The sequence below is a fragment of the Amphibalanus amphitrite genome, unplaced genomic scaffold (assembly GCF_019059575.1).
Source record: "Amphibalanus amphitrite isolate SeventyFive unplaced genomic scaffold, NRLGWU_Aamphi_draft 000498F_arrow, whole genome shotgun sequence".
Lineage (NCBI taxonomy): Eukaryota > Metazoa > Arthropoda > Thecostraca > Balanomorpha > Balanidae > Amphibalanus > Amphibalanus amphitrite.
Window position 1 is genome coordinate 59,193 of NW_024881992.1, and position 21,338 is coordinate 80,530.

The 21,338-nt window shown below is 56.1% G+C and overlaps 1 protein-coding gene across 2 annotated transcripts in view; it reads left to right on the plus strand.

The window, feature by feature from the left end:
• The window catches only part of LOC122392719 (nuclear hormone receptor FTZ-F1-like), a 31,963-nt gene that overhangs the window by 6,973 nt on the left and 3,652 nt on the right, over window positions 1-21,338 (plus strand). For both annotated transcript variants that reach the window (XM_043387928.1, XM_043387927.1), the window contains exons 2-6: window positions 1,428-2,207; window positions 11,065-11,606; window positions 19,970-20,228; window positions 20,652-20,752; window positions 21,087-21,222. In XM_043387928.1, coding sequence (XP_043243863.1) covers window positions 1,428-2,207; window positions 11,065-11,606; window positions 19,970-20,228; window positions 20,652-20,752; window positions 21,087-21,222 — 1,818 coding nt within the window. The remainder of the gene's footprint in view (window positions 1-1,427; window positions 2,208-11,064; window positions 11,607-19,969; window positions 20,229-20,651; window positions 20,753-21,086; window positions 21,223-21,338) is intronic.

The following is a 21,338-nucleotide window of genomic DNA, read 5'->3' on the forward strand; positions in this document are numbered from 1 at the left end:
ATGAAGAGTGGCATTTATTGCGAATGTTTCGTAAAAAGCGATATTTAAAAATGATGTCTCTAAATCGGTCCATGTTGTAGCATCTACCGCTAGCGTTTTTTCTTCACTCAAAACGTGAAAATAAAGGTATCTTCCGATAAGGACAGTTACCTATTCTTACACCTTAAAGGGACTATCCCACCTTCTAAAATGTTGTTGAAACCAGTTAAATTGTGCCCGACTTTATAGATTGGATGACCAGGAACACGGTCCTGGCATTTATTTTTCATTAAACATCTTAGGCTTCCCATATTCCAAACACAAACTTTCAAATATGTGACGTCACAGCCCAAAATTACCTCCTTCCCCAGGCCACATTACTGTCATAAAGCTGATTCTTTTTTCTCTGTAGGCACCACAACAAAGTTCAGACCAAGTTTTAAGCGATTTTTCAACGAACAAACCCATTTAAATCGGAATGACTAAACGAGGTGACGTCACACTAACGGTCGCCCATGTTGAAGATAGGGCCTTGTACAAGGCCCATTTTCAAATGAAGGGAACGAATTTCTTCAACACCAAGAGGCCGCGGGGGTTGCAACCTAGATAGATAGTGGTTTCTGAACCTCGCCGCAAACTTGGCTATCTCAACTCAAACCCCATGTTAAAGGTGGGATAGTCCCTTTAATAAGCTCCAGGACAATAAGGTGACGTGACGGAAAAAAAAAACAAAGGAAAGAAACGAAGATTTTATGCGGTATGACTGTCATAAGAAAGAGAAACTATCGTGCATGAGATTTTGGCTCCAGCGTTTCTATGCATGATACAGGTTTTAATTGTATTTACGTCCTATTCGCTCACGTCGCTTACCCCTAAGCACAATGAGGGTCATGGGATTAGATTTCCCGGTTTTTTTTTTACACAAGACATGGTATGAACTGAACTTGCTTTACGCTTGGCCTGGTAACTGAGCCGTTTAGCAGGGCTCGGTCATTTCATTGCTCAATTGTAAAATGCCGTTGGAATTGCTAAGCACTGTGCGCATAGCCGAGCTAGCGGCTTGAGTTCACTTTCTTTTGCACCGGTTCGGAACCAGCCGGGAGGAGCAAGGTCACGATCTGGCCCTGCCGTCTGCGGGCTGTACTAACTGGGCCACAGAATGAATTAGTCGCCGGCCGCGTCGGAACAGAACGACACGCGCTACCCCCGCCGGCCGCCGCGGACGCAGCCGCCGGCGCTCCCTGTGCCGTTCTTGCCCGCTGTCGGTCGGGGGGCCGACGGGCAACAAGGGCCCCCGTGACCGGTGCCGGCGGCGCTCGGCGGGCCCTTGCTGCTCGCGGCTGTGAAGTAGGTCACTGGGCTAGCCGCTATCAGACTTGGATGGGCCCTAAAGAAACCGAATTGGGTCAGCGCCGAATCACTTTCACTAGCCGCCGTACGGGTGTCAGTACGCGCCCAGCCGACGTGGGGTGCGGAGCGCGCCGAGAGCGCAGCGCAGCGAGCCACGCACGTGCACAGCGCCAGTGGTGACCGAGCGGCCGAGCTGGAGTCGGCCGACGCCGCGCTGGAGCTCGAACTGGACCGGCCGCTCAGCCAGAGGGCTGTCGGCGCGCCGGAGTCGCCCACCGACCACCTGAGCACCATGATCTCCGACATGGAGCTGCCGATGGCGCACGTGCCGCCCAGCTACAGCCCGCTGCCGGTGCACGGCGCGCCGCCGCACCAGCAGGGCGGCCACCAGGGCCACGCCGTGCACCAGGTGCCCGGCTACGGCTCCATGTCCACCTCCGCCAGCGGCCTGCCGGGTCTGACCAGCGTCAACCCGCCCGTCTACACGCCCGTGCAGGTCTCCAACGCCAGCCTGCTCGGCTCGCCGCTGCTGGACGAGCAGTGTCTGTTCTCGGCGGCGGGCGGCGGCGGCGGAGGCGGCGGCGGCGGCCTGGCAGGGCTGGGCGGCGAGCATGGCCAGTACAGCCTGCATCCGGAGCTGCCCGACACCAAGGAGGGTATCGAGGAACTGTGTCCCGTCTGCGGCGATAAAGTCTCCGGGTATCACTACGGACTGCTAACGTGCGAGTCCTGTAAGGGATTCTTCAAGCGGACTGTGCAGAACAAAAAGGCGTACACGTGTGTGGCCGATAAGAGTTGTCAGATTGATAAGATGCAGCGCAAACGGTGCCCCTACTGCCGGTATCAGAAGTGCATTTCCGTTGGGATGAAACTAGAAGGTGAGTTCCCGCTGGTTTGCCAGCGTGAGGAGAGGGGCGAGGGACGGGGCCCTTCATTCTCCTACCTGATCGGTCAGCATGCTATCCATCGTGTTCTGGCCTTGTGGTATGTGCTGTCCTCGCGTCACTCGGCTGCCATGGTTACCGGCAGGCTCTGGAAGGAAGCCTACCGAGTGGACGGTTTGTCAGTTCACTGTGCTCTTGCTTGCCTCTGATGTCTCTTGGGACCAGAACGGTGCCTAAACAAATTTCAGCATAAGCGTGATTTCAGTTGCAGCTTTGTTAATGTTTCATGCTATTACAGTGATTTTACACGTTTTTATTCATGCTATTATTTTCGTCAACTCCACCCAAAGAACCTGCATTCACACAGCACTCGATCTATAGTGCAACGACACCGTTTATTAGACGGGTCCTGTCCACATTTGGGCTTATTCTCTGTATTCTGTTCTGTTGGTGACTCACTGTTGTGCCCGACCCGTGTCGTAATTTGACCCACTTGTCCCCTGTCATGTCACAGTGCTGTGTTCATGGCGCGTGTGTGTACTGTGTCTTCATTGTCACCAGTCAGCCGGCTCGAAATTCAAGGTCGCTGAAGGGAATATGATGGATGGAGGTGCTGGCCTTCATGGCCAGGCGCTAGCTCCTTACCAATCTGTCCAGAGATTGACTTAATTCTGTAATGGTTGTTTGGAATAGTTGTCTCGACCTCTCCCGGTGAGATTTGTGGTTGCCCACCATGTAGAAGCCGTTTTGTATCATGCATCTCGAACTCGCCTTTGTGCTGCCCACCGGAATTCTTAATCATGGAGAGATACCTTTTCGTTAAGACCGACAACCGTCACTGCTAAATTTATGTCGTTGGGGCTGGTAGAGCACCCATATATAGCTGTTTGCGACCGCTTCATAACTCCGCCATGTTCCGCTGACTGCTGAGTTACCGACGAACGCCAGCCATTTCGAGGTTACACCGCTTCAATTTCGGTATCTGCTCCACTGACGTTGCTTTCAGTTCTTTAAACGGCTCATGTTCGGCCCCATTTTCTCTTCCACCTCGTTCCTTGGACCTATTCATTTATATTTTATCTTTCGTCTCCCCCATTTTCTCCCCCATCTCATCTTTCCGTCCTTCCCCGCTGACCCACTTCCCATTTACAATACAGTCCGTCTCCGTCTCCGTCTCCGTCTCCCGTTACCCGTCTCTCAGCGTCCTCTGCCGCACTTTCTCCGGAATCGGCGGCATTTGTGGTGACAATATCGGGTGCCTGGCCGGTGAGGGACGGCCTGATCCCCCGCCGACCCCCGCTGGGCGTCACGGGGACCTGCTCTCGCCAGACACATTGTCCGGTTAGCTGTGTCCTTCGCTGAGACAAATCGCTGGACCGTAGCGAAATTCCAGCACATGTGAAATTTGGCTCCGTTCATCGGTGCTCAGTGGGCCTTACCTTTATCGGGCATTTGGTTACATGGTCAGGTCTTTAAGAGCTTATAAATTGTGGATGATAACACACTACCTATCAAAGTGTTGTTCTTTAACGTGGGATCCTCTTAGGCTCGCCTGTTCGTTAGCTGTTTCGTCACGTACACATAACTCCACTTTGATGCCTCGTTTGTGGCGTTTTATGCCCGTCCAATGAGGCAATTCGGGAATGAAATTACCCCTGCCGGTCACCAGCGGTCGGTACGCTGTTACCGGGCGGAGGCGACCAGAGGCACGCGTCGCGCACTCGTCCAACCAGAAACCCGATGACAGGGAAGCCTCAGGCCGACGGTCGGTGAACACTGGATCCCATTAGACGTGACCTGACCGGGTGCGCCGCGCCCTGGCCGGGACCGGTGACCTGCCCCGACCTCGTGGTGAGGTCATACTCCCGCCTCTGAGACCACCCGTGCTTCATGGCGATCCATGACGACACTTTAGGAGCGTAATGAGCGAGCAGTGCGGATGTCCGGCTATATGGCCCAGCTGCCGTACGGTATTCTCTGAGGAAGTCATCCCGCCCTACCATGCACACTGTGGCAGCCCATCCTGGCCTGCCGCGGCCTGGCGTGCCGTGCCCGGTCGGTCGGTCGGGCGGGGGCGGTGTGAAAGCGCTGCTCTCTGCCGGCGTCTCTCGCCTTCCCGGCCTGAGTTACTGCCGGCCAGCCATTACCGGAGGGGCGTGTCGGCCGGCCGCCCCTGCCGCGAGGGGCTGTAACGCCGCCCCCGCCCCCGCCCCCGCCACCGCCACCGCCCGGTTAGCAAGTAGCCGGCACCACGCTACAAGGACGGCCGAGAGCACCGCTACCTCTAATGCACCCTCTCTCGGTAGGGCCTACCACTTTGCCGGGTCTACTCCAGTTATTAATATTCGAAAGAGTGATTACGTGAGGCATTGGTCGTTTCTAAATTATCGACAGGCTGCGGGCTAGAGTTATATGCATTGAGGCTTTACCACTTTCACATGTAACACATGTAACAATGAGTTAATCGTTCATTGCTGGAACGTGAAAGTGAATTATCTGATTTGTTTTCATGCACGACACACGTGTCCCGCATTGGCCGGCGCCTCGCTGTTGGCCCGAGATTGAACTGGAGCGCTGCGGTGCTGACGGGACGATGGAGTTGGATGGCACATCGATCTATGTAACACGATGGTGTTAAATATTGCTCCAGTCGTGCGTACTGCTGGCAGCAGTCTGCAAGAAACGGCAACGAATGTGTGCTTTTCTTTCGCGACCCACATCGGGTGTGCTGCAATAACACAGATGGCGTAAGAAATTTATGCCGACCATATCCACCGCACACGGCAACTGGGCAATCGAGCTAAATCGCGCCTTCCAAATCTGTGGCGTGTGAAAGGGCGTGAGACTCCGCCAAGTAACGGACCTTGCAGCCGGTTTATCCTCGCCTCCTACCGCTCTATTCCTGCAGCGGTATCGCGCACCCTCCTGGCAGCAACGTTTTTCGCAAACTTTTGCAAACGGCGCGGCATGCGCTGCGGCTTTCTCAACTGACCGCTTCGGCCCATGGATTCGCGCCGACACAATAGCGGATGGCGTGTTACGCAATGAGCGTCCGTGTCGCCCCAGCCTCGGGTCGCGCGTCCCTCCCCCACTTGCGTCACGGCCAAGACGCTCGGCAAATACCCGTGTCGACCCCGTGGGCGCGCGCAGGTCGTCACGGCCTGGGCCTGGAGCCTCGGGGCCACGAGGGAATAACAGTGAAGGCGTGATGCCGGAGCCCAACGTAAACTGTGACGGACCGGATGATTGTGTTATACATGTGCGTGCGCGTGTTTCCGCTGAACTAGCTAACGTCCGAAATTGTCCGTAAAGAACAGGGACGACCGAAACGAACCGTGAACCCACGCTGTCACTACGCAATCCTTGGACGGAGACAGCTGGCTGGACCATTGTGTAATGCTCCACTGTGGCATCGAGTCTGATGGTGCGACACCTTTTTCATGGGAATCGTGTGGATTAGAAGGAGAGAGGATGGCGCTTTCGGTCGAGATTGTGCACCTCGCCCGACGACCGGTGTCTTGTCGCCTGTGGCCAGCCCGGGGGTGAGCTAAGAGCCGTCAGACGGGTTCGTCCGGGTGTCGCAGTCTAGATCTTCATGTTCTCGGCTCGAGAGCCGCTTGTGCTGAGATCTGGAGAGGCGCTATTGATGTCACGGAGCCGCGCTACACGGCTAAGCCGTTGTTCGCTTGATAAGTAACATCTGTATCACGTTGGGATGGCGAAGGGAGTCTCCTGCCGGCGTCTTGCCTTGCCGTGACCCAGTATGGACGATGCAATATTCCCAGCTCTGCTATCCTCAGCTCGGTCCACGGATACTGTCATACCCATGTCTACATTTCCAGTCCCCCTCTCTTCCTTTCCTCTCTGCTGCGCCGGCGGCTCGGGCCGGCCGTCCCCGCGGCCCGTTGTGTAACCGGGTCGGGCCAGACGCGTCGCTGCCCGGCCCGCCCGCCCCAGGCTGCCGCACAGCCAGATGGCGCCCCAGGGCACGCATGCGACCGACCCCCGCCCCCTCCGCCCCCGGCGCAGCTCGAACTGGGTCAGCGGGTCCCCCGCCCCCGCCCCCGCCCCCTCCCCCGCCCGGCGGCCACGTCACAGGACGTGCGTGAGTGCTGAGCCCTGGCGTCAGCACTAGTGGCACGGGCCAGGGACGCGGGCTGGGGCAGGTGCAGCAGGTAAATGGGTGCGTTGCTAGGTCAGAATGTGCCTGGACTGGTCTGGGTCTGCCTCAGCTTCCAGGTTACCTAGTGGGCTGCACAAACTGATCGTTGAGTCAATTTGGGGGGAAATTGTCATGTTCAATGCTCATGCTCGGTGGCTGGCTCTATGTTCGCATGTCGCCGTGCCCACTCACCATACCAGCTTCACCCATTTCCGTTCTCCTTGTCTCCATACTTGTCCAGTGAAGCGGCGGCTCGACCGGCGGTATGGCAGCATTCGACGCCCTCCGAACTGACGAACGAAACCGATCGCCGCGGTCGCCGCCGCACTTTCCGCGATCGATTTACCGGGTCGGTCGGACCCGGCTCAGCGTGCTGTGAGCTCAGCGAGAGCGACAGTGGGGGCTCGAGCACAGCACACGTGCGGCCCGTGTGCGGGCCGACGCGCCCTGTCGTCGATATAGGTCACCGGGCGACACCTGACCCGCAGCTCGTCGGCTGTCGCCCAGCGTCCCCCGACAGCGCCGGTGTTTCCGCCACATCTGTCCGCTGTCCCCTCTGCGCTCCGCCGGGGCTGATCGTCACGTCACGCGTCGTCGTCACGAGTCATGTCACGCGCGCGTCATGCGTGTGACCCTGGCCTGGACTCGCCGCGACGCTCCGTGGGTTTTTGTCTCGCGCTGCGGCGTGTGTGCTGCACGCGGCGACGATTGTGGCTCTTACGTCAGCGCCGACGGCGATGCGGCGTTGTGCGCGCCGCGCTAGAGTGCTCGCCGAGTACCTTCACTTTCGGCGGCGGACGGCGGACAGCGGCGGCACGGTGACCTAAATCTGTCGTGTCGCTCGGGCGTCGTGTTCAAGTCAGCTGATCGGCCGTTGGGCCGGCTCAGCTCACAGAAATACAGCGGGAGTCGGTCGGCATGGCTAGGCTCACGGCGCTAGGACTTAAGACTTTGATGAGAATGAGTGTGCAGGAAAGATGGAAGAGGAAAGGTGTGCGAATGGGGCCACAGAAACGGCCTTGTCCTGTCGCACGCCAGAATGGTTGAGGGTAGATTTAGAAGCACGAACCGGCTAACTACTGACTAAGCTGTTCATAAGTCGTAAAATATTGGGGCTTATCGTGCAGAGGTCAAAGTCACCGACAGTTGAACTGCTGTGGACATAAAGCATGCCGGTGATTTGAAACTTGTTACGCTACTGCGTGAACTTTTATAAATTTACATTCTCTTAGATATTCTGGTCAGCCGCTTTTTACCAATAAACGTTCGCTTACCATATTATGCACAGTTTACAGTAATAGCTTGAAACTTAGGTTGGCTGTTATTTGCTCTCATTTGGTCCTGTTGTCTTGGTCATGCTATAGACGGTTCCACGGACGCCACTGGAGGTCGGGCTGCATTTCCATTTAGGATACCTACGGTGTTTTAGGCACCACCGCTGCCCCATCGCGGAGCAGCTACCTTCCTATGTATTCGTAGCCCCTTCCAGCCATGTTTGCGCGGAAACTATATCATTACGCCGCCGTTTCTCCGACCCAGTTAATTCAAACGGGTCTGCCAAGCCCCGCCGATATGTACCGCAGCCGCGTGCGGGCACGGTTCACCACCGGTTCCCCCAGGACGGCGGGGTGAAGTGTCAGACCATCAGACCTCAGACACCGCTCCATCCGATCCCCGGAGATCCATTACCGGGCTGGAGGCTATTCAGACGGCCGAGGCGCTCGAATTCTGTCCACCGCACCATGGAACGTTTCTCACTGCGGGAGGTGCGAGGTGGATTCTTGGGCTTCCTCTTCCCATGGCCAGGAATGCTGCGGTCAGAACCAGAGAAAGTGGTAATGACTTGCCGCCGACGGCGCTGCTGCCCTAGTCCTCAGTTTGAATTTTGGCGTGAATTTTATTCCACTGTCTCATTCAGGTAGAGTTGTAAAAGGGAGGTACGGGTTCTCTTGTGCGGCGACTTCAAGGCGTTTGTCCATAGCCACCAATTGTCGGTACGTATAGTTACCGTTTCCCAATGGGAGCAGCCAGCTGCGAGGCGTGGGACGCTGGGCTCCGGGTCGGTCGGCCGGCCGACCCCGTTCCCTGCCCTCCGCCACACAGAGTCCCGTGGCACCACGTGTTACCACGTGGTCGGCGCGCGGCGGCCGCCTTTCACCCGCGGTACCCGTCCCCCTCTCCGCGGCCCGGCGCGCTCCCCAGCGGGCCACCTGTACCTGTGTACCGGCGCAGACCGTTCACTCGGCTCCCCTGGTTTGTGCGGCTCCGGCCCGACCGTTCCACCCCTCACCCTGAGAGAGCGGGCCACTATCCACCTGTTGTTCCATCGGGGAAGGACCCCGTTTGCGGTACGGGGCCAACGATCCGCAATGCCGAAAACACGAGGGGAATGGAAAACAGGCCGCTCTAGTTTGCCCGGTGTTTTGCTCGCTCCACAAACGGTGCAACTATTGCGGGGACAGACCCTCGGCATGGGGACCGATCCAAACGTGCGGCAATGCCTGCCGATAAGTGTCGCTTTGTCACGACTTAACCAGAACTAGGTGTTTGAAGGCTGGATAAGACCGCTCACCGCTGCCTTTTTTCTGCCACTGTTCACGTATTTGTGAGTCACCTAACCTGGGCTGGAAACGTTCGTTCGACAGGTGAACGGCATTATTCCAGCGCATGTTTTACCGGCACGTTTACTTTCATGTAGCCTCAGTTACTTTTTATCCATCCGCACCGATACCACTCTCATCATAAATCCGATCATAAACCCAGTCATAAATGCGTTCCATCCTTTCCTTTTGGTTCGGGGGTGGCCCCGATCGTCGGGAACGCATGCCTGTAGGTGCGGGGGAGGGGTGGGGAAAGGACGGCCAGCCGGTGGAGAAGCCGCAGTGGTCTGCTGTGTGGTCCTGCGGACCGTACCACCAGGTGAAAGGGGCCGGCGGCGACGGTCCTGGCCGGCGCCGGTCGTCTCTCACTCGGGTGGAGATGTTAGGGCAGCGGCGGGACGGTTTATGGAAGGCAGACGGACGGTGAGGGGATGTCTCATAGGACTGGCAGGTGGTAAAAGTCGAGTCGACGAACCGCTGACATTGCCGCCTCTGACATGACAGTAGAAGCAAGAAATTAGAAAATAAATCCATTATATTTTATGGTTTCCATATTCAGACTGTGCACGAACGGCAATAATGAGGGCCGGCCCACCGTATGCATAGCACATGCTACGTTTCTGGGTAGCTAACTGCGCAACTCTCTGTCAAGTTCCGTGCCGATACCCACCGCGCCGTCCGAAATTCGACAGCTCCAATGGATCGGCCCGTTTGGTCGATGTGGGACCGCCTCATAAAATGTGGATCCACAAACGTGCTCACGTGATGAGAATGCTACTTTAATATTGGACGGAAGTTCGTTGAAGGGTTATTTTAATAATGTTATAATGAAATTAAAAAGCCCGACCGAGATAAACATTGTATGTGGAACGTTTAAGAAGCAGATTCTTTGCAGGTATCCATAGGGAAAATCGTAGGAGGAAAGCTTCTGCAGATGCCTCTGCCCATGCTTTCTGTAGCTGTCTCTTTATGAGACTGTCCCCGTACGTTGTTTACAGAGCTGATTAGGTGTTTCGTGGCGTCAGGTCACGAGCATGCCTGCAGGACCCAACTCAGCAATCAACCCACTCGAACCACGCATTGGCGAGCATTCACCGCTCACCGTCGCGTGCAATATCGGCGGGATGTCCGTTGTTACACAGGCGGTTTGCGGGTTCATTCGGTCACGCAGGGCGTTTTGACGAGCCCGAGTGGCGTGCCGCCCAGTATCTGGCCGATAAGATGTCCAGATTGTCGCCCAGACATCTTATCGCCGGCTTATCGTAGTGCGTTTACGTACACGTTTGTTCGTCCGTCCTGTTTATCGATAGCGCCCCAAATATGGGTCACTGGGTCAAGACATATGGGCCTTTGCGAGTAGGTATTTGTAGGCTGCGCGTCTCTAGAGTGGGGCGGGGCGCATGGAAGAGGCGTCGGAATGTCGTTTTCTGTCTTATAAAACCCTTGACCCTGATCCCAGTCCTCTATTCATAGAAGTGCTTTACCGATTGGTGTCCCTATGTATGATGCATGTATGTATGTATGTATATTGCATATGGATGGACGGATGGATATATGGATGGACGGTTTCGTCGGTATATTTGCACTCTATGTAGAGGAAGTCCAACCGGCACTGGTTCAAAGACGTGTTACTGCTCGGCCGTGAGGTGGACCCTGCGCTCTCAGGTCGTCCGTTTGTGTATGCGTCGGCTCATGGAACTGTTTGTCTTTGCTCTGTCGAACCATCGGATGTGACAACTGTGCCTGTGTAGATCGCTGCATTGCTGTGTTTCAACGCTCGTATCCGTTGGTGTGCCGTCTACCGGTCAATGATAGTACCAGAGTGGCCACTTGACGTTTGAACGCCCGCCCATCTCTTATCCAACTGCCGTATCGTGAAGACCGTTCCCTGTCGCATTCGTGGTATGTACCGTATGTGATGTCCCTGTGCTTAGTAATCTGGTCCTTTTGCTCATCGCTCGTCGGAAGGATGATTGTTGTCCTCAGCTAGTCTCCCGTGAGGATGCAGTCCTCCTTTTTCTCGCGACCGACGCTCGCTCTGCAGCTCTCCCCTACCTCACGACTGACTCTCGCTCTGTCCCCTTTACAGCGGTACGCCAGGACAGGATGCGAGGCGGTCGCAACAAGTTCGGTCCCATGTACAAGCGGGACCGGGCGCGCAAGATGCAGCAGATCCGGCAGATGCAGCTGATGTCGCCGCAGCGGGTGAGCCTGCCGACAGTGGGCACCGAGGCGGTCACCATCAGCTACGCCACGCCGACCACCTCGCTGCCGGTGTCGTACGGCGGCGGCGCCGGCGCCGGCATCTCCATCAAGCAGGAGATCCAGTACCCGGTGCTCAGCTCCACCTCCGCCTCGTCCCCCGACTCGTCGTGCTCGCCGCTGCTCGGCGGCGCGGGAGGAGAGGCGTGGGCGGCCGGCCGAGCTGGGGATGTACCGCCCATCGTGCGAGAGCTGGTCGCCTCGCTGGACGACCGCGACTGGCAACAACAGCTGTTCAGCCTGCTGCAGACCCAGACGTACAACCAGTGCGAGGTGGACCTGTTCGAGCTGCTCTGCAAGGTGCTGGACACCAACCTGTTCAGACAGGTGGACTGGGCGCGCAACTCCATCTTCTTCAAGGACCTCCGGGTGAGTACAGAGCGCCGAGTGGTGGAGGGCCCGGGGCGGCGAGCAACTGATGGACGATCTCACTTTAAAAGTATCGACACGTTTACTTTTGTCTGGTTATGTAAGGGTAGGTATCTTGGATGCTGAGAACCAGGAGGCATGAGCATTGAGCATTAAATTCAGAGATTTATGGAGCATCAACCTAACGGCGATGTGTTTTAGAGGTCATGAAGCGTAGAGGGCAGTTGCGATGGTATATTGCCTGTCAGCGCGAGCTTGACCTGCGACGTACTCTGGGGAAGTCATTCTGACGCATCACCGGATGTCGCAGAATGAACGTAAGCAAACACATCTGGAGATCCGTCTGCGGCGGCGGACAGATGGACCGTGCTCCGGGACAGTCGCCGGGCAGGCTGCCAGCTCATTTTCCTCCTCGTCCCGACCCGGGCTGCCGGTGACAGAGTGCCGATCGTACACAGCCTCATCAGGGCGTCAGGGGCTCGGCCGGCGGTCCCAGCGCGGTGTATCAGCCGCGGACGGGTTGGAGCGACAGGAAGTGGCCCGCTCCAAACCCGCCGGAACGAACATGACCCTGTACGGCGGCTCGGCTGGGCGGGCTGGCCGGCCGCGCACCGGGTCACCTTGACCCAACTGCAGCGCGCCGCCAGCGCCGCCCGCCGGCCGACAGCGAAAGTGACGCGCCAGCGGCGGAGCGGCGCGGCCGCCTGGTATCTGGGTCAGGGTCGCCGCGGTGCCGCGCTGACCTACTGCACTCGGCTGACCCAGTATTGGACCCAGCTATTCCCAGCCAGCAGCGCCACTCACAGGTGGCCGTCGATGACTGTGCCCGGGGGGGGGGGGCATAGGGGGGGCGGCGACGGGCCGATAGTGTCGGGCGCCCGACAAGAAGCGTTCCCAGCGTCGGCCAATTAGACGGCTAGTTTGTAATGGACCGGTCCTCGTCAGAACACAGAGGAGTCGTTTCGACAGGTGCCTCACTCCGTACCAAGGCTGACAGGGAGCGAGGTCCACTGCAGTGCACAATGCACATACGGGGTGGAAAACACAGCTCTCATGTGGCGTTGAATGAAGGCCACAGGACCCTTCTGGTAGGTCCGGGCTCCGGCGCAATAGAACGCCGAGGGACGAGCAGAGCTGTGAGTCTGGCACGGTGTATCACAACGGCACCGGGCTTTGCTGTAGGTATATCGACGTCAGGAGGTAGTAGGTACTACAGTGCTCTCAATGATAATTGATACCGATTTGATAGCACACGGGATTTAAACGTCACTATAGTCGTCGAAAGTGGTTTGCGCGCTGGTTATCGCCGGACGAGCGTGCATCACGGCTGTGTGTAATGCGGGCTCTGATTCACTGCCCGTATGAGGCAGATGACTCATGTGAGCCGATTTGGACCGGGATACAGGCCGATGGCAGCCGGCAGTCATGCCATCCATGCAGCCGCCCAGTGCCGCACACATCAAAGCATAGCAGCACTTCCGCTGGTCCATGTTTTACGGCTAACTCGCACCACCATATGCGTTGACAAATTTTAACACTATCATGCCCCTCCCCGGTAACAAGTCGCAAGTGCGCTTGTGTTCAGGCTAGCAAACAGACAGAGTTGTGCTTGTCTCCGTTCTCAGTGACCCGAAGGCTCATATTTTTGGGTACGCGTGACGTCACTAAGTGGCCTGGACCAGCTGACGGGCCTTGTGACATCACAGAGCCGATGACGTCACGGTCTGGCGCTGTTCCGCGTTGTTGCGGCGCTTGTTGTTTATCTCTGGCGGTGGTAAACAGGCACCGAAATGGGACAAGGTGAGGCCGCGCTGCCAGCCGCGTGCCGCCGTATAGAACGCCCGCCTGCCATCTAGCGGGAGGGCCGGAAACTACTGAGCGGGAGCTGCGGCGGCCTCAGTCCGTCGTCTAAACACAGGAAAAGCTTATGAGCCTGGCGGCAATGGTCAGAGTGCAGGAGTTCCGTGTTTTAATGAATGGAATGAGCGTGACGTGTGACAGCTCTGGATCTGGGCAGTGAGTCAGTGCATCTGGGGGAGGGGGGAGGATCAGCCGAGACTGGGATAGTCGGAGACGCTCGAGCCGCGCCCCCAGTTGCAGTGAGAGCGGACAGTCGGCCGAGCCAGGAGGCGGGCAGAGTGCCGAGGTCGCCGCTGCCGGCGCTGACCGCAGAAGGTCACTGTTGACTGTGTGTCTGCCGAGGGAGAGCTGAGGGGCGCCGCTACTTCCGGGGCTGACGGAGCGCTCGCTGAAGGCCAAGCCGGGCCCGGGGCGGCGCCGGCCGAGCTGGCCGTGACCGGGCCGCCGAGCGTCCGCCGCCGCTGACATGGCCGTCACGTCCGTCACGTCCGACACGTCCGACACTTCGAGTCAGAATGTGGCGGGATAATGACGGTGTGTGTGTGTGACGGACCGCTTGGACAGGGGACGAGGGCAAGGAACACTGGGAAAAGACTGAACACAGAGCAGGGACTGATGCGTGGTGTGCCCAGTACTCTCTTGCAATGGGTGTTCCCCTCAGTGGTGGGGGCAGATATGGATAATAACCCTGCCTAATAACTCGCCGTTCATACTACATTTGCATGAAGTCTTACATCAGGTGCAAGTTTACCCTCTGCACTCCCTCCCTACTCCGTCTGCACCAATACAGGCCTGTCGTACCCTGCAACCTCGCTGTTCTGTCATCTTCTGCACCTCTGCAGGCCTGTCATCTGCCTTCCCTCTGCAGCTCGTCGTTAGCTCAGTTATGCCAGTCAGGGCACGCACCTGCGTGTTTCCCCACCGAACACGTAATGGTGGAGTCACGCACACAGCCATGTGGGTCACGGACCACCGCTGCTGCTGCCGCCACAGCATTGACCAACGGCAGGCGGGCGCGCTTTGGCAACTCTTCCAACTGGGTCACCATCGTCAGCGGGGAGGGGGAGGGGGCGAGAGGGGCAGCGGAGGGGCTGTGAGGTAAGCGACGATGGATGCTGGCTCGTCGACTATCGAGCAGCCTTTCGCTTGCATCGAGCTTACGCAGCGTAGAGATAAAGGGGAGAAGCGCAGAGGTTATGGACTGCAAGGGTGTACGGACTCCGTACAGATTGTACGGAGCACGGGAACAAGCAAGCAATAGTATGGATGGATGGTGGTGGTGAGGGGGTGTATGTACGGACTGAAGAAATGAAAGGACAGGAACGATTAGCTTCAGCTGAAGCCCACTCAGCCGTGCGTATCCCATGTAGTTTGGTATTCACCATTCGGGAAGGTGCTCCGATTCTAATCGCTTTCGATGGGCGTTTGTTTGTTCGGTCATCATGAGACGGTGATTCGCTTCGGTGTGCATAGCAGTGATTTCCAATTTCGTCCTGAATTTGGAGCTTTGATTACCGACAGTTTCTGTCAGGCTCGTCAACTGCTCTTGCGACAAGGCGAGACACCGAGAGAATAATTTCATGTGTTTGGCAACGTCCTACGTTCTGTGGCAGCCACGATGGTCGTGCCTTGCTGAGTGGTGACTGACAGCGTGTCTATCCAGCTGGCGATTCTCGGGAGCAGGTGGTGTGAGGTAGAGCGTGTAACGACAGTCCGCCGGTCCCCAGATCTCTGGCCTTTCTCGGTCCCTCACCCGCCGTCTCAATGACAAAGGTGTTGCGATATATCCTTATCTCTTATATATAATTAACCTTCGCCCTGGTGGGGGGGGGGGCCATTTTGGCCCCCCCCCTGTGGTTTTTCAGCGATAACTCAGAAACCACTTGAGTTAGCGCCCTGAAACTTTGTATAGCTGTTTATTCAACATTTTTACATCATGTCCTTTTTTGGGGGGTTCGGGTCAGGTCAGGTCAGGTCACAAGGTCACCAAAACTGACACCACCTCTAAAAAAGTTCAAAGCTCTCTCAAAGGCACAGCTTTTATCCGATCGATGTAAAATTTACAGTACTTGAAGATGTCACCCAGCTCTACAAAATGGCTATCTCGGATTTTTTATAAATGTGACCTAAGGTCAGGTCAGGTCATCGCTGCTCCCCATTATAAGTCAATGGGAGAATCGAAAAGTAGTTGTTTTTCAGCTAAATCGGGCGTGATTGTTCCTATATTTCGTTATTGAAGTGTCTTGGGTCAGCAAATCACAGCCCATGTGAAACCATTTGCTTGTGACCTCGCTGAGGTCACGCTAGGTCATCTCCCTGGTCACCAGAGGTCACCAGCGGTTTTTCTGCACTTACTTGTTATTGAATAGAGATAGAGACTCCATTCGACGTTTATCGTGTTTGTCTCGTCAATGCGGATCGAATGATATGCAGCATGACCTATTTCGGTAAGGTCATGACCTTGACCTGAGGTCAAATTTTCAAAATGACCTTTCGAGGTCAAACTATATATCATTCGACGCGTCTCGACGAGCCAAGCACGATGGTGCATGAATCGTTTCTCTATTTTCTCGTGAATGCATGCTATAGTTAAAAACATTTTCAACGAAATTTGCCAAGTTGACCTTGCATGACCTCTGTAGGCCAAACCGTTGAGCTGAGGTCAAATCTGACGAACCTTGGCGAAAGAGCTTGAAAAGAGCTATCGATTGCTTTTTTCCGCGGCTCTCTAGCTCTTCTAGTTTCCGAGCTACAGCGGAATATGTCCGGCAACACCGAAAACACTGAAATTTGACCTATGATGACCTCTAGCGACCTCAATATTGACCTTAGCGAAAAAATGACCGAAATACTTTCGAACGTACTTGTTATGGGCTTTCGTTTGCTTTTTTCCGCGTCTTCCTAGCCCTCTTCGTTTTCGAGTTAGACGGGGGGGGGTCATTTTGGCCCCCCCCCCCACCAGGGCGAAGGTGGCTCAGACCCACACCAGGGCGCGGGTTAAACATGTGCGAGATGCGTGCACTTTTTATGTCCACAAAAAGAGAACTTTTTAATAATCGAACTTAGGGGAAAATAATCGAATTTAGGGACCATATATTATTATATATGCAACCTGCAGGTTACTGAACATTACTGATCTTGCATGGCATACCGGACAGCTGCCGGTATTGGTAGTGAACGGCTCGCAGAATAAAACCCTGTGGCGCGGCCGCTCTCACAACTGTGAGAGGTGTGATAAGTGCGCCAACGGGTGAGAACGGTGTGAGACAGTCCTCGGAGGACAGCCCCCAGCACGCGGACCGGCGCACTGCTCACCGGGTGAAAGTGGCCACAGGATGTTACCAATGGTACGGGGACTATATTGGGAAACGGTCACCTGCGCCGGGCTGTCTTGACATATGCAGATAATGCTACCGTTCACGGGGCTATGGTGGCCGAGTGTCGACATGATTAAATAAAACCACTTGCCACCAAGGTGGCACAGCCTGGCAGTCGCCGTTGCCAAAACACTGCAACACTGCAACAGGCAACACGTTCAAATAAGCCCTAGTATGATGACAAATGTTGTGTCGGCCCAGAACTGGTTTTGGCGCATTAGGATACAGGTGCTCGGTCGGGCGCGATGTTGGCGAGACACGGAGGGCGACGAAACATGCAATCCGTGCTGTGGTAGCGTTCTCAAGGAGCAGGTATACGGTGCAATTAATGCACGGAATCTGTCAGCACCTTTTGTGTAGCGCACGGAGCGCACGATCTTTCTCCTATCACGAGTCGTGGCATAGCTAGCGGTTGTCGCACCGTTACCGCACGGGCTAGCCACCGTTTGTTACTGATGGCTTTTGAATGTTATACACAACGACGCTCGACGACAGACATATATCCCTCCACACTATTTGTCAACTGCGTTTTATATTATGGCGGCATCGAATGGAGTCCGTCCGTCCCTCTTGGTCTTAATTTGTATCTGTGTCTCCGCTTCTATTGTCCGTAAATCCGCCTATCCGTCAATCCGTCTATCCGTCTCTGTCTATCTGTCTGTCCGTCTATCCGTGTCCGTGTCCGTCTCCGTCTCCGTCTATCTGTCTCCTTCTATCCGTCTCCGTTTGTCCGTCTGCCCTTCTGTTTCCCTCCGTCTATCCGTATCCGTCTGTCTGCCCGTCTGTTTCCCTCCGTCTATCCGTCCCCGTCTATCCGTCTCCGTCTGCACGTCTCCCCGTCTCCGTCTGCCGGCCGTTCCCGCCGTGGTCTGAGAGGCCTGCCGGCCGTCTCTGCAGCCGAATCCCCGGCCGTGGCCCGGGCGGCGGCGCCTCGGCCTTGGAGCCAGTGAAAGTGGCGGAATAAATGGCTGTGATGGCCGGCCACGCACTGCCGCCCGTCGGCCCTCCCAGCCGAGGCTGCTCGATGGGACGGGAAAGGGGGACGGACAGGGGTGGCGGTCCCCCGGCCAGGGAGGGCTCCGGCACTCCGGCAGCTCACGGTGCCGCTGTCTGTTACCGCCGCGCCGCCGGAAAACGGCCGACCGGCCGCGCTGAGTCCGTCTGACTCATGAGCCGCCGCCGGCCGATCTGGTGCGCTGGGAGCGCGGCGGTCCTCTAGACGCCACTTTCCGGCGTGCGGGCTCTACTCCGACCGCCGGCACTGGAGGATGCTTCCTGCTGCTCGGCGGCGGACAGGCACCACGATCTGACCAGGTCCGAGCCGGGTTTTTGTCGCCGGCGGCCGACCGGTGACTTTGAGGAGCGGTAGAGGAAGGTCAGGCTCCAGACCGCCGTGCAAATAACGCCCGGTGGGCGACTGCTTCCTCCAGGTCCAGATTGTTATTGTTGAATGCAGGTATTACCTGCGAGGAGCGGTAAAAGCGTCCGAGCGATAAGGAAAACGGTTTCCCTTCTCATAGCCGATTTTGTTTCGATACCCTCTGCTGGTGTTGAAACTGCAGAACAGCGAGGTGCCCAGTGAGTCGTGCAACTGCGACCCAGGACACTGTATGGAAAGTGACTGACAATTTACATGCCGATCTGTCTGCGCAACTGCTAGCATATTCTCCAGACCGATTTATTACACCTACACATTGACCAGTAGGTGGCTAATGCTGTCGTTCACAAAACGGTGCTGCCATTGCTGATTAGTAAAAATAAGTCATATATGGTCCATTTCGCAGCTGTCAGGCCGTATCCCAAGCGCAAGTCCTGAGGGATTCTTGTCGCTGCGTCCGTCGCCACCATTAGTGGCGCAGATGGAATTAATCGCCGCTCTTCTCGCCGCACCTGGCTCCGTCGTTTCCGGGACCGGCGGTGGGCCGTTTTTACACCCCTGGCCTGTCGGACCCGTCACAACAGCTCGTCTGTGAGCTGGTGTGTGCGTGACCGACGTCCCGTTACCCGCAGCGGGTGATCCGCCCGCTGCGGCCGGCGCCGGACCGGCTGTTGAGCAGGGCTGGGCTCCGAGAATATCCGCGATATCTCGTAACTAGCGAAGTCCCGGAGATGAGCTGAAGCTATTTCAGATCCCAGAGAACCTACACAGTGTATGTAGACCACAGATGCCGATGAGCCGACCCAGTGTGGATCTCGGAGATCCCAAGGAGCCGATAGAGCTCGTTACATGCAGAGCCGAGGGGGCTGGCGTGCATTCTGCACAGTGCACAGGCCATACAGTCGGCGGCCGGTGGTCTGGAAGGACCACAGCAGTAGGGAAGGTCGTTCAGCGAAGGTCGCTCAGAGCCAGCCGCCGGAGTGTGATCACTAAACCGGACGACTCAGACCTCGTTGCGTGACGGCCAGTCATACGAGATATGGTCGGATTGGCGCGGAATCAGAACCTAACACAAAGACATTCTGGGCCCGGCCACAAAAATCGGCTCTAGCAACCTACCGTTTTACCGTGTTCGGCAGAAAGTCCGGACACACCTGCGGTCACCATTGCATAAGCGTGCAACACGAGTCGATGTCAGCTCATCGTGCGGTTTCAACAGTGGGGAAGATCGGTTAAATCTGGTGCCACTTTTCGCATTCCAACAAAGGACATCGCACGGCAAGGACGGACTGGTTAACGGTGGGGCCGCCAAGCCGACACGCCAGCTCGTTTCAGAACAGTTTTTGTTGTGTTTGACGAGCCGTTGACGGGCAACCTTGGGCCTCGGCTTTCATCAGCGCAAGGCTTCGTGGCTGTCCCTTCCGCGTCGTTTTCTGCCGCTCTATGCACGGTCGGCAGAGCAGGGCAGTGGCTATAGTGCTAGACCTGCTCAAGGATCCAAAGGAAAAGTCGTCTGCTGCTCCTTTTCACGGAATGAGCAATAAACGCTGTAACATCTAACAAATTAGATAAAATCAGCGTACAAGTGGATGTAACTCACGTCGATCAAAGCAAGGGGGATTAAATCATACCCAGGTATAAGCGTAGAAAAGACACAAAATGTAACAAAAAGCAAAGTAAAGCAGTGTAGTGGTCAGTTTTCGTGTCTGCTGACTGCGTTTTACGTTTTTTCTCTGTCTGTTCGGCAGGTTGAGGATCAGATGAAGCTGCTGCAGTCCACGTGGTCAGTGATGCTCATCCTGGACCACATCCACCAGCGGCTGCACAACAATCTACCCGACAGCACGGTCCTGCCCAACGGCCAGAAGTTCGACCTGCTCACCCTCAGTCTGTTCGGCATGGCCGAGCTGCTGCCGCAGCTACACGACATCACCAGCCGGCTGCAGCAGATCGGGTTTGACGTCTCCGACTACATCTGCCTCAAGTTCATCGTGATGCTCGACCCGAGTGAGTGGTTTGAGCGGGAGGTGGGAGCAAGTGGGGTGGAGGGAGGGTGCTTATTTTGGGAGCTCTGGAGCTTTGTGAGCATTAGGTTTAGAGTCAGGTGTTAAAGTTATTATCGCCTTAGTGTCGGACGACGGCTCAGGGATTCAGTTGCAGAAAATGTGTCGACGCTTTCGCAACACGGGAGTCGGTGACTTTGTTAGAGATTAGTCATGGTTGTGTAACCCGTATAAATAACGAGGCTGGACAGGAATAGAGTGGGATAGTATGTCACATGAAGGCTAATGGGAATCGGTATTTAATGACACTTGACACACTGAAACTAAATTTTGCTTAATTCCATCAGCCGTGCATCCTGTAACTGTCGATATGAGGAAACCATGATCTTATCCTTGACACACTGATGTGCTGCCTCTGGTTTTGCAGATCTGCCGACTCTGAGCAATCGACGACTGGTGCAGCAGGCGCAGGATCAGATCAACCAGGCGCACATGGACTACTGCAGCGCAGCCCACCCCGACATCCAGGTGAGGACCGCTAGGTGGCAGCACTGGTGCAGTGGAGGGCAGGTGGCAGCACCGCTAGGGTGCGCTGCCAGATACAGAGGGCTGCTCTTCATCAAGTAGGGGATATTTAATGGAAGGCCAGTACCTATAGTGAATGGAAGTGAAATGTGCAGGACCGACGATTTCTTCAGCTGCGAATTCTCTGCAAGCTTTTTATTCGGGAACAGCACTGTACCTGCACATGCAGGTACGCGAGATAGCACCTACGTTTTTTCCTGAAGGCATCTCGCCCCCTTATGCTCGATGTTGTCGGGTATTTTCATTCAGGTCTGACGATGACGTTTGTTCCTAACAGAGTAAACACCAGCGTCTAATGGCCCTGCTGCCCGAGCTGCGGGAGCTGGCCCACCGGGGCGAGGACTACCTCTACCACAAGCACGACACCAACAGCGCCACATCGCTTCTCATCGAGATGCTGCACGCCCGCCGAGGTAGGTGCAGACGAACACTGGGACGTGGGATTGATGGCCTTACTACTTGCTAAGTATTTGAACTATTGATCTAATACCAAGTGGTATTCGAATGAGAAAGTATAGCTCGAAGTTAC